The sequence below is a fragment of the Leptosomus discolor genome, chromosome 25 (genome assembly GCF_034619465.1).
Source record: "Leptosomus discolor isolate bLepDis1 chromosome 25, bLepDis1.hap2, whole genome shotgun sequence".
NCBI lineage: Eukaryota > Metazoa > Chordata > Aves > Leptosomiformes > Leptosomidae > Leptosomus > Leptosomus discolor.
Window position 1 is genome coordinate 3,279,286 of NC_141415.1, and position 16,524 is coordinate 3,295,809.

Consider the following 16,524-nt stretch of genomic DNA (forward strand, 5'->3'; position numbering starts at 1 on the left):
ATGATGAATATCCAGGTTGCTATAGCGACCGAGAGCCGTGGTGCTAAAAGCAGTCCTTCTCCATCACCCCCTCCCCGCGCGCACACACGAGCTGTCACACGCCCTTCAAAGGCAGCCGGGTGAATTATGCCCGCGCTGGAGCCGCGGTGCGGCGCCGAGCGAGTGCACCTGGCAGTGGATGTTCCCCGGGATGGCAGAGCCCTCCCGTTAAATTCCCAGCTCCGGCTTTAACGAGCTCAGCCGCGATGTGTGCGGAATATAATGGAGCCGAGCTGTTGGCCTGCGCAGCGCCTCGGCGTTCCACGGGCTGCAGGGCGGGAGCGCAGCCAGGGCGGCTGGGGACAATGACAGCCGGGGCCTCGGCCCAGCCGCCCCGCGGAGGCGTTATTGAGCGGAGCCGTGGGTGGGAGGCCGTGGCGCAACCCCGCTTCTCGGCCCCTCGTGGCTGCCAGCCCCTGGGCCCACCCGTTTCCTGCGGCCCCGGTGGCATCGCAGCCGTTGGTGCCAGCAGAAGCCGAGCTTGTGGCTTTGCCTTCGCAAATGGCCCTTCCGCTCAGCTGTGCTGGCTCCCTGGCAGTTTCACTCGCACAGGTCGGTCCCAAAGAATAAGAAGTTAAAAACGAAAGGAGAGAATTTCAAAAGCGTGCACTTGCGGGGTTTTTGGGTTTTTTTACAATAATTTTAGGGAATCTCTATGAAGCTCAGTGGCAGCTTCCCCCGTTTTGTGACTTTGGATCTCTACCGGACTCTAAAACTACCTGTTTAATTCACAGCCCTGCACCTACCAGTGGGAAAAGCAGAGTTGCTCATCCATCAGGGTGACTGTAGGTTATGTCTGCACGGAAGGGAAATGACAGGGCAGCAGCAGCACTTTGCTGTGGCATCGTTTCCCAACATAATGCACCTGTCAGCTGTTTCAACCACTGTTTGATACTAGAAAATTGTTGTCCCCTTGTAAATTTGAGTGGTAAACAGCTGAATAATCCCGTACTTATTGTCCTCACTGTCAGCTCCCTATACCTCACATTCTTGCAGGAGTTGAATAAATACCTCCCAGATGACTGAAAGGTGCTGGATTCCCTTTGAAGGGGGTTGGGGCTTTTTTTGGAATGTCTTCCTTCATTAAACTTGAGAAATTCAGCCAGCAGAATTTTATCAGCATCTGCTAAACAGGCCGAGAGCATCCTTTCAGGAGGAACGTGGCAAATGTGGGCTGCGAACGCCCCAGGAAACGCGGATCCGGTGAATTCAGCCCTCTGGCTGGGTGATGGTGAGGACCAGCGCCAAAAAGAAAATGTAAGGAAAGACTTCTTCTGCTTCTCAGCCTGCCCGGGAAACGAGGTCCGTGATGTCCTAAGTGGGAGGCAAGTCTGCACTCATCTTCCTAAGTGGTCTTATTTTATTTATGTGCTGGTGCATTTATAATGCAGGATTCTTGGCATAACCCCATCAAGGAGCCGATGTTCTGCTTTTACTCTGTCTCCAGCCAAGGACTTTGAATCATATTTTTGGCACAGTGGTTTTTATAAAATATGTAACACTCCAGCGTCTTGTGGCCACGTTTGCTCCTACTAAAGCAGAAAGCCGGATGAGAGCTGCCTCTCAAAAGCTTTGCCAGGACTCAGAATAGCTGAGAAAAAATGACTAATTGGAGACTTCAGAAGAAGCTGTAGCTTATATATGGGTGCTGCACCGCAGGAAAACTGTTGATGTTGACAACTGGGTCAGTGCGAGTAGACGAAGGCAAGTGGCACGCGTGTAACCATCATCCTCGGAAACTAAATTCCTCTGTTTATCCAAAAATAAGTAGGATGTCGACTGAGCAGACCAGAACCACACGGGTAGGCAGGGCGGACCACGGCGGTGAGGGTGTCACGCAGCTGTAGAAATCGCTTCTTACCTAATGAGATCACTCGTTTCATAATGCTGCGCCAGAACTGGTTTCCGCCCCTCGCAGAGGCAGGTGCTGCTGGGGTAGCCCCAGATGACTCGTTTCTTCTCCTGTTACCGCTGAAACCTCATGGGTGTTTGAGCAGATGGAAACGACGTGGGCGCCTTCCTGCCTGCCACCGCGCTCCCACGTCACGGGTACCACGACCCCCACGTGTCTCAACCCACCTCTCCCCATCCTTTTGCTTTCCTCCCCAACACGGTTGCCTGCCACCGGGCTCTACATCTTCAGTGATGCAAAACTTACAGTTTTAGCCGTAGAGAAAGCGCAAAATACGTTGAATTCTGGAGTGAATTGAATTCCTGTGGTATCAAACTGCACAGAGGGACCAGGGGAGGGAAAAGGAGCAGTATGTGGGTTTTAGAGTCCCTGCAGCCCTGAGCACCCGAGCTGGGCATGCGGCATGGTGGGGTGCCTCCTGTTCAGGTGTTAGATCAATAACCCGTTTATTTAGGCACGGCCCTGGTAGGTGGGTGCTGTCCTGGCACTCCCGCGGTGACTGGGAGCTGCCTCCTCCGCCCCCCCCCCCTTAGAGCTTTGAAAATTTTTCGGTTTGCCTGCTGGAGGAAATAAAATATTTAATGCGCTGTGTGTGCTTTTTTTTTGTTGTTTTTTTTTTGTTGAAAGCTGCTTTGTTGATGAGATTTCCCAGGAAATACCCTGTTTAAGTGAACGCGTGTTTTTCATCCAGAAAACCACTGACCAGCTTTAGCAAGTGCTTCGTAAGGGCTAAATTACATCAGGCATTGAATGCTGATGGCGCGAGGAGAGAAAAAAAGGCCGGGACTTCTCTGTTTGAAGTGCGTAGATAAATCCTCAGCTTGGGCAGGAGCAGAACTCAGGGAGCGTCAGCAACAGCTACAGGAGCCCGATGCCTCCTGCCTGCCGCAGGCAAGGGACGGTGCTGCCCAAGCCTTGCTGCCTGCGCTGGGGTGGGCAGGGAGGGGGTTCATTAATAGCCCCAGTGGGGTAACGAGATTGGGGGACGGTTCATAGCTGAGCTTCGGTGCCTAAAGCGCATCCCTCCTACCCCAAAGTCCAACGCCTGCAGCTTGGAGATGGCGATGCCGTTGGGCTGGGGGCGGGGAGTTGAGCCCGTGAGTATTTGCCCTGGTTCAGCTGGAGGGTGAAGCTTCGATGAGGTTTTGATCCCTTTCTTGAATTTCAGGTGATATGGGATAATTATGTTCACTTTTTAATTCCATCAGATTTCCCAGGGATGGAGGAAGGGGGATGTTGGGGTATGCTGCGCAGAGTGCTGGCAACGTGATGTCTCAAAACCACTTTTTGGGGGTTTCCCACCATAAAATAAGAGCTTTGGGGTGCAGTCCCCGTGGGTAATGAGGCCGTTTGGCTGGGACCTGACCCCTGTTAACCCGCTTTTTAGCTGCTTAGGTATTTGATTGAAATCTGCCTGTTACTCAAGTTCCCGAGGAAGGCGAAGAGCGCTGAAGAGGGGAGGGGAGGAGCAGCCCCTGCCCCATCACCCTGGGGATCCTCCTCTGCTCAGGAGCACGTGAACCAAACAGTTTCACTGGAAGAGACAGAAATATTTTACAGCTCGCTGACTTTCCGGAAAGCGCTCTCTGGCCAGCGAGGATGGATGCACAAACGCCCCAGTTACGAGATAAATGCAGAACGAAGCACAGCTCGCCAGCACGGCTCTGGGACCGCCCGACCTTGGGTTCAAGTAGGAATAAATGCATTTTAAGAGTGGGAAAGCCAAACATTTCATGGACTAGGTTTACACCTCGGGTAGAGGGGAAGGAATATACCTGGATCTACAGCAGACACATCATGAAAAAAACACGTCAGTGTTGTGGCAGCTGCTGCCTTCTCAGGAAAGTGGCTTTTATGGTCCAGACGCGGATAAAAGGAACCGTCTCGGTGCACCGGCCGGACGCCAGCAGACCAGAGTATTAATAGCCGACTTTGCTTTTGCCTTGCTATGTGCCATTGGACATATGTAACGCTTTTCACTGGGAATATAGTTATTAACAAATCTTGTTTCTCATTAAAAGGGCAAAAATAGAGTTGCTGACGCATGTTGTTGTAACACGTGGTAGCGTACGGGTCCCAAAACCGAAGGCGAGCGGCTCTGTGGTTTGCGCCGGTAAATAGAAGTCAGCGTGAGCTGCAGAGAAAAATGACACTTGGGCAAGTCTGAGCCAGGAAAGACTGAAAGCCACTTTTTTAAGTGGAGTGGTTGAGTTTTCAGTGGAACGATGTGGGATTGCCATTTGCAGCCTGGGCCTTCTCTTGCAGATTGAAAAATGGCTTTTTGAAAGCCACTTCTTGCAGCTTCTGAGACCATTTGCCTGAACGTAGACCACAAGGTACAAAACTGTTAGAAATAAGCCGTAAACATTTGCTGGTTTTGAAGGCTGAAAAAACCTTCATGGTATCAAGTGTCACTGGACTGCAGATAATTTTGAAAAACCATACAGTGAGAAAGGACCTGCCAGAGCCACGTTTAACTCAGCTGACCTTTCCTGGCATTAAAATGCCTGGAGGACTTGTTCTGACCTTTGACTATGGAAATTTGCCTTTTGATCCTGACTTGAGATCTCCTTTATTCGTGTCTGACTTCTTCGTAGTCTCTCTTTTCCATAGCTTTGATCCATCTTAATGTCTAATCTCCACCAAGACCACCTGATACAGAAGAGCTCTGCAACGCCCACAGCCCTAGGTCTTGAAAAAGCAAGTGAAGGTTTGAGAAAACATCCTGTTTGTCTCGTGCTGTCGCTGTGCGAGACCTCAGAGAGGGTTTCACAAGGCAGATTTTGAAAACCCGTTGTGGTTTAGGATGTTGTCGTGTCCGTTTGGTGCACGTGTGAGTAATGCAGCACATGCTGAACGAGCAGCACGCTACCTACCGCGCGCGTTCATCCCCTGCTGATCCAGCTGCTCTTGAGTTATGAGCAGAGAGGTATGATCTGCACCCGAAACTGGGTCCCGGTTAATCTCCTCGCCCCAGGCTTCTGGGTGCTGGTAACCAAACCCTCGGGATAAGGAGTGCTGCCAGCTGCAGGGCTGCACGGAAAAGGGCCCGCTGGATGGAGGGGATTACCTTTGGCGGTGCTAATACCATCCAGCAGCCACAGCGAGGAGGCAAAGAGGATGTTAAATTATTTTCTTGGGTAGGCAGGGTAGTAAATCATTGCTTTTAACCTCCTGTGGCTACATGAGCCAGGGTGTTTTAATAAGAGCTGGATGGGAAAAGGTGTTTTCTCCCTCTGATGGCAGAGCAAAGAAGGATGAAGTGTGCCAAGGAGTCACAGGGGTGATGCTGTCAATACCATCTGAGTCTTACTTAGGCAAATTTATGCTCCAAGTGTGTAAATCTCTTCTGGAAGTGGGACCCGGTGCTTTGAAGCTTCGCACACTTCAAATGTAACTGCCCCCCCGAGAGGCAGCGGGAGAGCAGGGAAGATGAAGCGTGCCGGAGCGCTGGCAGCCCGCGGGCTCTGAATACAGCAGGACATCCCTCTCCCTGGAATGAAATACCCACCCCGGATTATTTACACGTGGTGCCCTTCAGGCCGTGGCTCCCCAGGGCCGGCGCTCGCCCCCGCTCCCCAGAGCGGGGCATGCTGCTGTTGGCAGCCGGCCGCCGCCGGCGTGGACCGTGCCGGCGCTGCGCGCCGAGCGGCTCTGCCCATGCCGCGCTTGGCCGGGTTACAGCCGGCCTGATACAAAACACACACGAGGTTTCGGTGCAGGTTTCATGCTTGTACGTGTTGAGAAACTAGATATTGCTATTTTTGTCTCCATTTAAGCTATTGTGGGGTTAATTTTCATGGTGAGAACTACAGCTTTTCCTTTGAGCCCAGATATCCCCAGTATCATTGTCCTGCAAGTTGCAAAAAAACACGGGTGGCCAGGCGAGATATATCTGCCCCCCATCCCTCCCCTGGCAAATAACATGGCCTGCACAGCCGGGTGCTTTAAACCCTCATGCAGAAGACACTTGTCTTTTCCAAAAATGACACCTGTTGTAACTCCGATCTGTGGATGTTTGTTACCTACGGTGCCGCCACTGTCATTTTAGACCTTGCTCGTTTTTCTCACCTCTCTGCCACCCAGTGACACAGAGCGCCACAGCCCGGAGTGACCCCCAGCAGTGAGGTCACACATCGCCTGGAAAGCTGTTTTACCCACCTCGGAGTTCTCAGTGTTACTGTTTGTCTCCTTGGCTGCTGTTAGGAAGCAAAGCCTTGCAAGCTGCCTTATTTTAGACCTCCCCAGTTTCTCTCGCTGCTTCTGACATATTTTCTTCGTGCAGAATATAGCTGCTGCTTTTTTGGTTTCTTTCTAGGAGCCTTTTTATTTTATTTTCGTGGCCGAACCCCCTCAAAGGCTGCAGCCGGTATCCAGATGAGACTGCAGCACTCGCTTACATAAGGTGTTACAATTTTTCAGTATTTTCCGTCGTGCTCCTAATGCTTCCTAACATCTTGTTTGCAGCTGCACGCTCTCTTGAACCCTTCACCAAGTTGTCCACAGTGACGCCTGCCTTTCCAGAAAGAGGCCTTCATCTAAATTCTAAAAAGATTTGATCATTTAAAAAAAAAACCCTCTCTGGGATACAACCCACTCGGTTTATTACTGCTGAGCCCTCGTTTCACACTGCCTTGCACGCTCAGCCTCATTTAAATCCCTGGGTTGTTGTCGTGAAAATCAGGCACTTGCTGTACTCGGGTTTGCCATCTTCTACCCAAATTTTGCTTCCTAAAAAGAACTTATTTCCTGCTCCGTGACTGCGTGAGCTGCGTCCATAGGCAGGCAGCACCTCACTGAGAGACCCTGGAAAATCTGCAGAAACTGCCCATTCCGTCTGTCTTCCCAGCCCTGCGAGGGATGGGGCGGCATCTCCGGAGCACCCCAGACCATGGTCTGGTACCGCTGTCCCTGGCACGGCCTCTCCCACCTCTCTGCCGCCCGTTGTGCTTCCCAAGGGACCTCACAGCTACAAATGAAGAATATCTCATCGACGAGCGCTTTGCTGTATTTTCTTGCCTATTAAAGCTCCCTGCAAGGCATCCCAGGTCACCTGGGTTTGCTCCTGAGCATCTCGTGTGTTTAATATTTCTGTAACAACACATTTATTTAACTTTCTAGTCTTACATCGCCGTCTTCGCAGAAACTCCCTCTGCTCTCTCTCCACTCTTTCCCTTCCCCGTTTCGCTTCCCACCACTTACTGGCGACATAGATGCCTTTGTATTATCAACAGCGCTGACAGATGTCTGTGGCCATTTATGCGCTACTTGGCTTGTGTTTTCCCTGAGGTCCTAGATTAAATGCTCAGTCAAAACTCGAATATTTCATGGGCCAGTAGTCTGCTTCCACTTAGAGTCAGCTCTTCTCTGCTGGTTTCCCTTTTGCCAGCGTTTACCCGGGTGTCTCATCAGCTCGTGCTGGATTCCTAACGATGCTCTCGCTCCAGGATGTGCTTCCCCCGTGCACACAGACACCGTCCGTGCGGCGCTCACGCGCGTGCTCACACCCAGAGCCATCGCCTCGCCTGTTTGTCATCAGCTCCTCTAATGAGCGCGAGTCAATAGAGGAGCGGAGCGAGCGGACGAAGGCAGTTTGCGTGCTGCGATGGTTTGGAGCAGATGAAGGAAGAGAAGTCACCCAGCCCTGCAGAGCTCACCGAGCCGTGAAATCCCAAGAGCAAAGAGAAGGCCCTGCCCGCGCGACCAGCTGAGCTCACTGGCCGTGGCTTGTACCGCCAGGACGTCAAGGGAGGCGGTTTCCACCCAAAAATATTGTTTAATATTTTAAAAGATAAAAAGACCTGTGTTTTCAGAAAACACGTAGACCTTGGGTTTTATTATGTGCAGAAGTTGTCATGCGGTTCCCTGGCAGGACCGGAGCAGCGCTGGAGTTGATCCTGACCTTCCCATGAAAGCTCCATTTTTTTCCTTTACATTTTACCGGGCAGTTTCACGCCTGGATGCTGGGGACTGGCGTGTCTTCCCTGGCAGAGTCTCAGCCAGCGCTTGCATCTCGCTGTCTCTTCTAATGGAATCATTGTTAAAAATAAGTAATTTTATTTCCCAGAAGATGCCCGGCAGCAGCATCCGTCATTTTGTCCTAATTGACTTGACTTCCCTCGGTGTGCAGGTTACGCTGGGGCTTGGGGAAGAGCCAAACCTGCCATCAGACAGGGCTGGTCTCGGGCAGAGCTGTGCCTGGTACCTACATGAGCTCTGACGTCTTGTAGATGGTCTCCTATACACGTGTCTGTACAAGAGAGACGGCAGAAGTGTCTCGGGAGGGTTTACTAAAATAGAGGCTGGTGTCTGGAACAAACGCTCCCACACGGCTTGTAGGAAGGGTCAACCCAGTGGCGGCTCCAGAGGATCCTGGCCATCCCGCTGTGGATCTGCAGGGGAGGGCTCTGCCGCCGGCAGGCACGGCGCCTCTGCAGGGTGCTGGGGTGCAGTAAGTACGAGGGGGATGAAAGCAAAATGACAGGACAGGGGTCTTCTCCAGGCAGCAAAAACTTTCCAACTGCCTTTTGAGGACGTAACGTGCAGGCAGTCGTTGCCTGTTGAACGCAGGGGTGAGCTGGGACGTTGCTCTTGATAAGAAACCAGGTCTGAACCAACGCAGGATCCTTCAACCGAGTAGATCTACAGGAGGAGAGAAGAGACTGGCGTTGGGACTGCCATGGTGAGTTGCTCACCTGCAGTCAAAAGGCAGCCTGGAAAGCTGGAGAATTTGGGTTAGTTCTTAATTCTGACGCTGTTTTCTGTGGCCTTGGGCATGTCACTTGGCTCCCTGCGTGGTGACTGTGTCTTCAGCAGCAGAATAGTCAGAATGTTCTGTTGTGCCCTTAACTCTTTAAATGACAAGATCTTCCACCTCTAATATGAAACACAGTTGGTCCTCTAAGTTGTCAGAAGGACAGAAGATTATTCGTGAGTAACCAGCAAATTCATAAATGTTCCTTAAACAGTAGAAACCATTGAAATACTTAAGGAATTAAAGTGAACAGATGTGTTTCCAAGCTTGAAATTTAATAGTGCAAACTTTCTTCCACCTTAATTTCACCTTAACAACCTTTTCCCGACTGAATCATCTTAGCAAGATGGATTGTTGGAAGAGCAAAGTACGGTGGTGGGACAGGTTACGCAGTGAAAACTCAGGTTTTAGCCCAAGTTTGAGCGGAGGTGGGACTCATCTCTGCCTTTGCTGCCGTCGGGGTCTTGCTCGGGGTCTTGCAGCGCACCAACGATGCCCAAAGGGTGTTTTCCCTGTGCGTTGTCTAGGAAAGACTTTGTTGGACTTCCAGGATGACGCTGGACCATCTCCATCCCACGCTTTTCCTTTGGGATCTGAATTCTGCAGGAACTTGGGGAAGCATCTCCCCAGCTGTGCTGCTTGGCAAAATCTCGTAGCGGTGAGATTCGGAAGGTGTTTTAGTCCCGTTCATTGGCTGATGCAGGCAGCTGTTTTCTCCCTTTTGGTCAATAAATAAACCACCTTACTCCAGGGCAGCCAGCAGCTGTCATCTCCCCTTTTTGCCACTGCACCAACAGGTGTGATGCTGATGTGGCCGATGGGCTGGAAACCAAACTGCCATTTCTTCCACCCTCTTCCTTCTTGGCCGTTGCCCAAACAGAGGAACAGCATCCAAGAGACTCAAGGTCCTGGCACATGGAGCTGCTTGTGGAGCTGGTGGCAGGGCTCAGCGTTGCGTTGCCTGGCAGGGAAGACCAAGGACGGGGTTTGTAATCCCTGTGTGGACTTGCAGATCCCTCTGTGGATTGCTCTTTGGATGCTGTTTGAGAGCTGTCCTGCTCCCCCAGCAAAAGTTTTTTGAGGCTGAGACCTCTCCTCCCACGAAGAAGAGCAGCACGTGATCAAGAGTGAAGAAGTAGTGTCATGGTGGGATCTGGAAAACATGGTGGGGGAAGTGAAGCCCTTATTTAATGGAAGTGTTGCGCAGGCTGAAGTTCGGAGCATCTTCTCCAGAGCCCACTGTCCCAGGACAACATTAGCTTCACATAGACTTGTGTTTAGTTGATTCTCCTCATTCCAGCAGGAGCTGGGACCTAGAGAGATGCAGCTTCTTGCTGAAGGTCCCACAGCTCAAAATACATCAAGGACCTTCTGATTTCCAGGCATTGGTCCTGCTTGTGGTCAAAATTCAGGTTAGTGACATTCCTCCCCCCTGGTTTGCGCTCCTCATCGCTGTGCGGAAGGGTCAACAGAGTTTGACTATCACCAGTGACAGACGCTCTGTCTTCTTACCTATAGTTTGATGAGGGCTGTGGGGGAGGAGAAGGAAAGTCGTTAGCACTGATCCGAGTTACAGACACTTGACGCTAAACGTGCTCTCCAAGCACGTGATGGCAGGAATCTCCAAGAGGCTCCTCTGCGTATGCAGCTCCTTCTGCTAAGACACAGTAAAAATAGCAAACTAAGCAGGGATTTGAGCCTCAACTTGCTGAGGCAGGAGCAAGTATTAAATACCTGGGACAACGTGAGGGCCCTGCGTGACGCTGCCCTGCTGTGCCCCTCCAACCGAACACCCGTTCATTTCTGTGGAAGCGGTGAACGTCTTCGTTGTTTGGAAGCTGCATAAAAATGTGCCTTGTGGGATGTGACACGTCCTGAACAGTGTGTTAATAAAAACTAAGCCTGTGCGGCACGAAGGACTTAGGCTGCATTAGTGAGAATACTGTGATGGCTCCAGCAAGGCAAGACCTTGGGTCCAGAAGCTACACGGAGCAGAGCAGAAACCCAGCACACCCTCCTCAGTGTACTTAGAGCATCAAAAGAGGCGGTGGAGTCGATGCTGCCGAGTCTTTAAACCACTCAATATTATCCTAATGCTGGAAATTCAGGAATTTGAAGGGCGGGTGAGGTCGCAGAGGAGATTTCTCAAAGGCCAAGTCCCTGGATATCGCTTCCCGCTCCCCCAGGCTGGCGCTGGCTCGGGGGGACGGAGCTGCTGCAGGCCTTCCTCCTGCTCATTTGCCCTCCTGACGCCCGCTCTTTGCCAGTGCAGAGGGCTCGTGGCTGGAACTCACGTGTCAGCTTGGCCACGTCTCCTCTCCAGCCCCAGCCAGGCATGTCTCCGCTTACGGCACAAGGGAAGTTATTTGTGATATAGAAAAGTGGCTTTTATGGCCTTTAGCAAAGGGGGACATCCTTGCTGGCCATCCGTGACCCTGTCTCGGCCGGAGCAGAGACAGACAGCCGTCTGGCCGTGCTGTCCTCATGTCCCCCACTGACAGTGACCCAAACACCCAAGGAAAAACCAGTTTGGGTAGCAGAAACTGACCGTTTCACTCATTTTTAGCACCAAAACTGGGTTAAAGGGTTAAAAAGCTGGGAAACGGTTGGCAGCGACCGGGTTTTGGGCGCCTGTGCCTGTGCCCGGCTGCCTCCGACGCCAGAAGGCTGTGTGGGCGGGTGGTCTGTCTGCCTGGAGAGGGGATTGAAAAAAAACATCCCACCAACCCTACCTGTGGTTGTTGCAGCTGTTTCGTGCCGTACGTTTCATCTCTGAGCTCAGAACGAGGGGTGTCATCCTCGTCCCTGTCCCCGCAGAGGCAGGAGCGATTGCTCGCCAGGTCAGCCGGCCGCAGACCCCGGGCCTTTTGCAACCCGGCCTTTGCTCTGCCCATGAGGTGCTGCTCCCCCCACCGGCACCGCTCCCGATGCCAAAGTCCCTGGGTGCGCGTCTCCCTGCGCAGGAGGCTTGGACGTGCGGGAGAAGGGCTCAGCGAGCCCGAAAGCCGGGCTTAGAGCTGAACCTTGGCTTAACGCCGTGTGCTCGGCTCGCTGCGGGGCGCGGCCTGACCCGAACACACCTCTCCCTGCCTCGCACCGGGGGCTGAGCGGGGTGACCGCATCCCGGCCCTCCTGCCTGACTCTTCTTTGCCCTTTTTTTGCCTTTGCAGGGAGAAACGCGCTCTGCAAGTGAGCGTCACCAACCCCGTCCAGTGCAGCCTGCACGGGCGAAAATGCACCGTCTCCGTGGAAACCAAGATTAACCAATCTCAACCGGATTTCACCAAGCACCGGTCCGGTTTCATCCTCTGCGTGCCAGGGAATTAGCGTTCCCCCTCTGCTTGGTGCAGCGAGCCTGGAGAGAGCAAGGGAGCGGAGGGAAGACGGACCAGGGCTTTGATCGCCCTCCTCGTGCCTTGGACCTTTCATGGGGATTCATTTAGAGATGCTCAGCTGTGACTTGGTCATGCGCCTCAAAAAACCTCTACAGCTAGAGGTTTAGCAAACCCAAATTCAGAAGAGGGTTTTACTACCACAAGCAACGAAGGCTTAAAATAGCCGGTGACCTGTATCCATCTCACAAAACAGGCCAGAATATCGAGAAAGTGCTTCTGAATTAGTCCAAAAAAAAAGCATTTATAGGTACTTACACCCATTCCTCTCTTTCCCACATTGATTTCTTAAACCCTCTCCAATATTCCCTTCTGTGGTTCTTTTTTTGTGTGGCCTTTTTTTTGCAATATGATGCAGCCTCCACCGGAGGAACCAAAGATACCCGGCTCAGGGAGGCTGGTTTGGTAAGACCAAATCCCGATGGAACCGGAGCCAGGTTTGGCGAGGAGGGCAGGCTTCCCATGCCGGCGAGACGCTCCGCACGCTTCCAGTCCTGCCAGCACACCCGGGGCTGGGATGGTACATGGAGACGCACCTCTAGGCTTGCTGCTTTCCTGCCTGGACTTCACTAACCCATCGAGGCACCTTGGCTGGAGACAGCTCCACCAGCAGAAAGGAGAGTGGGATTCACAGTGCAGAGGTTTTATTTTTTTTAATCCTGCATTGCTTTTGCCTTAATTACCCTCTCCAGTGACCTGAAATGCGGTGGGTTCCCGTTTGGACCCAGTGGCCTTGCTGAATTTTTAGATTATCCACGTGGCTTCGTGTTAGTCCCAGCCTTGAGGTTCAGGGAGGGCTGAGAGGACCCGCTGCCGGCGGGGCGGTCTAGAAACACGTGGAGCTTGGCGGGGCCGAGGCCGCCGCTCGCTCGCTTTGCACTATTTAACCCAAACTCCGGGCGCGTCCGGCCCAGGCGAGGGGCAGCAGCACAAACCCGACGGCCAACCTCCAGGCTGTGCCCTTCGAGCGTTCTCCTGGGTCCTCCCGGCTGCGGGCGGTGGATGGCGGGACGCTGGGCATCACCGTGCCTCGGCTGGTGGCACCGCGGCTCCCGGCCAGGCCGACCCCGAGCTCGGGGTTTACCGAAGGGCCGTGCGGCCTAACAAGCCTTTATCCCCCTGCGTAGCGGGTGCTGCTGCGGGCTGGGAGCGGAGGAGGCCGTGTGCCGCCGCGGGGCCGTGGGGACTGAGCGTGCCGAGTCCTGGCGCTGCTGGTCAGGTCAGGATCTCCAGCCCGGCGGACGCGGACGGGGGGCTGCGTGGTGACCCCACCCCGGGCACCGCCTGTCTGCAGCCCAGCCGGCCCACGGGGAGCACGTGTTTCACTGAGCACTTTAGGAGTCGGAAAGCCCGAAGAGGCTGTTAGCGACAGCCTTCCCAAAGCCGCGGGCGCAGGGACAGCTCGCTGCAGCCTTGGTACCCGACCCCCGCGGCGAGGGGGTTCCTCGGGAGCAGAGGAGCTCTAGCGCTGTGTTTCGGTCGAACAAGCTTCAGCCCCTCTGTGCCCTTTGCCAGGGAGGCCCCACACCTCTGTGCCCTTTGCCAGGGAGGCCCCACACCTCTGTGCCCTTTGCCAGGGAGGCCCCACCGGAGCCCCCCCGTTCGCACGGTCCCCAGCTTCGGCCCCCACCAGCATCCCAGCACCATGTCCCGGCCCCTGGCGCTCGCTCCCGTTAGCAGCTCCGGGGTGCCCGGCAGTGTCCTGCGCCCCAGGGCTCCGCAGTTCAGTTCTGCCCCACGCCCTGGAGAAGAAGCTCTTCCAGACGCTGCCAACACGAGTCACCCACCACCGCTGGGGCCATCAGGAGCCCCGAGGTGACGGCCCACCCACGCAGCAGCTCCCCACCTCGCCAAGGGGACACGTGCGAGCCGCTCGGGACCCCCGAGGACCCTCTGCCTCCTCCTTTCATCCCGCCGCCGGCTCCTCGGGAGGAGCAACGCCAACGCCGAAGCCACGGGACACCCCAGCTCCTGTGCGCGTCCTCCCGGGGAAGCGGCAGAAGGAAAATCCTCGTCGTCGCTGTGTCTTTCCAGCTGCACTTCTTGCTTCGTGTAGCTGCTCGTCCAAATCCTCCCCAGCACCACTAACCCGTAGGCAAGGTAGCGGCAGGAGTTTTAATCAGCACTTTTATACACTCTCCCTCCGACGAAATGTTGTGTTGAATCATGATGGACGGCAACAAATCGCAGGTTTAGGAAACTTCTCGTACTATGAGATGGCAATATTGTATGTGATGAAATGTGTCTTTATAAAATATATTATCTGTTCCTGCTCTGGTTTTTTATATATATATATATATATATATAAATATATAGAATATATATATATTCCTTTTTTTTCCCCATAAATTAACTATTTCTAAATTTTGATTTCCAGCTTGGGGCGATAATGCAATGAACCCTTTCTTTTTTTTTTTAATCGCTGATATTTTAATGTGTAAAAGAGCAGAAGAAAACCACCTACGATAACGGACCTGGGGTTTTGTTTACATAATTCACTGTAATAAATAAAAGAACCCAATTAATTGCATCCCACTCCGGTGGTGCCAGTTTCTGACCGGGTCAGGGGAGATGACGCACGGATGGAAAGTGGAGTTCTGGCGTCCCGATAACCCGGTTTTTCACCTCTGCCGTGCTGGGTGCTCCTCCTCGCCCCGGTGCCAGCCCTCAGCGAAGGGGTGACCCCGGCGCCGGTAACGCGATTAAACCCGCGGCTGCGTTAAACCCGCTTTCGTCAGAGCAAATCCAATTGCCCAACGCCGCGCCGGGGGCGCCGGAGGTGTGGGACTGCAGAAAAGACTCCGCCACGAACCGCTGCCGTGTAATGGATGGTCAGTGCATTTTTATTTAATCAGCACAGTACAAAAATAAATAAAAATAAGGGGAGGGGATTAAATTACAGGCACACTGAGCCCCATGACACAGTCGGTCAGGTTATAAACCACACATACTTACAAACACACTATACACATACATACAAAATGAGACAAATATAAATTAATAAGTAACAATACCCACCAATTTGGTCAACAAAGATCTACAGAAGAGATTGCACTAAAAAAACGTACGTACACATGTATCATTAGCAGGTTCCAATGTACAGCGATGAAGAGCTTCAAGTGAAAAATAAAAAATAAAAATAAATGGCACGTTATTTCTCCCTCTCGTCTGCAAGTTTAACGCCCGATGGACCAGAACTAAACTAGAACTGTGCACACGGAGAAAAAAAACACAAATTAAAAACCAAAAAAAAAAAAACTTATCAGTCCCCAGGCCTGATAAGGGAATACCAGCTCAAGACTGCGGTATCGGGGTGGTGTCGGGTCTTTGTGCATGGGTGTAATTTTTACAGCCATCTCTCGTTAAGGTTTTTCTTTTGATTATTATTTTTTTTATGTGTTTTTTTTCCTTTTTTTTTTTTGAAGACACAAAATGCTCCTGTTTGCATGCGCAATACCACTGTAAAAGCAACAATGAAAGAATAAAGAAGGGTTTTCCTTCCCCCCCCCCCCCGTAGGTTAGTAGTTTGTTGGTTTGTTTTGTTCTAAAGTATTCGTATAGCAGCATGTAGACTCTTCCCTTGCTTGCACACTCAGGTAGATCCTTTACACAACACTCATGGTCAGTGCACGATGGGAACAAGACATTTCACATTGATGTCATGATACAGTAGCAGTTATTTCCCTTAACCCAGACCCGCTCGGGAAATTCGAGTCTCTTCAAAGAAAATAAATAAAGGGGAGGGGGGAGGCGGGGGGGGGGCCGGGCCCGCGTCTCTGTCCCGTTACCGGCTGCTCCGGCGCCGGTAAGTCACGATCGGCCCCGCTCGGCCGCCTCCGGTGAAGCCTTTAGAGCAAAATTTTCCTTTTTTTTTTTTTTTTCTTTTTTTGGGGAGGGGGTGGGGTGGTGGTTTTTTGTGTGTTTTTCCTCCTTTTTTTCGCCCCCTACCTGGTCTTTGTCTCGGCGATGCGGTGACCGGCCCCGCACCCGGAGCTGCAGCCGCAGGAGCCGGGGCCGCCCCCGCCGCCGGCCGGCGGAGCCCCGCTCCGCTCCGCGCCCCCGCCGCGGGGCTGGGGGGAGGGATGGGGTGAGGGGGGGTCGGCTGGGGGGGGTTGTGCCCCCCCCTCCCCGCTCCACGATTTGCTGAAATCAATCCGGTGGCGGAGCCGCAGCAGCTCCGGGCCCGCAGGATGGGGAGGGGGCGACGGCTGAGGAGCAGCGGCCCGGGGCGGGGGGGGGGAGAACCGGGGGTCTGCGCTCCGGTCCGGCGGCGGACGACACCCACCCCCAACCCCCCTCCCAGGGCCGGTAGCAGCTCCCGCCTTTCGCCGCCGGGCAAAGGGCTCCGAGGGCGGCCGGGGCGAGCGGAGCGTGTCCGGGCGGGGCCGGGGCCGGGGCCGGGAGCATCCCCGGGGCCCGGCGGGCGC

The 16,524-nt window shown here is 53.4% G+C and overlaps 1 protein-coding gene across 1 annotated transcript in view; it reads left to right on the top strand.

The window, feature by feature from the left end:
* The window catches only part of MYO1D (myosin ID), a 165,000-nt gene extending 152,968 nt beyond the window's left edge, over positions 1–12,032 (top strand). The window contains exon 22 of the mRNA XM_086477799.1: positions 11,876–12,032. Coding sequence (XP_086333925.1) covers positions 11,876–12,032 — 157 coding nt within the window. The remainder of the gene's footprint in view (positions 1–11,875) is intronic.
* Positions 12,033–16,524: the final 4,492 nt, after the last annotated feature.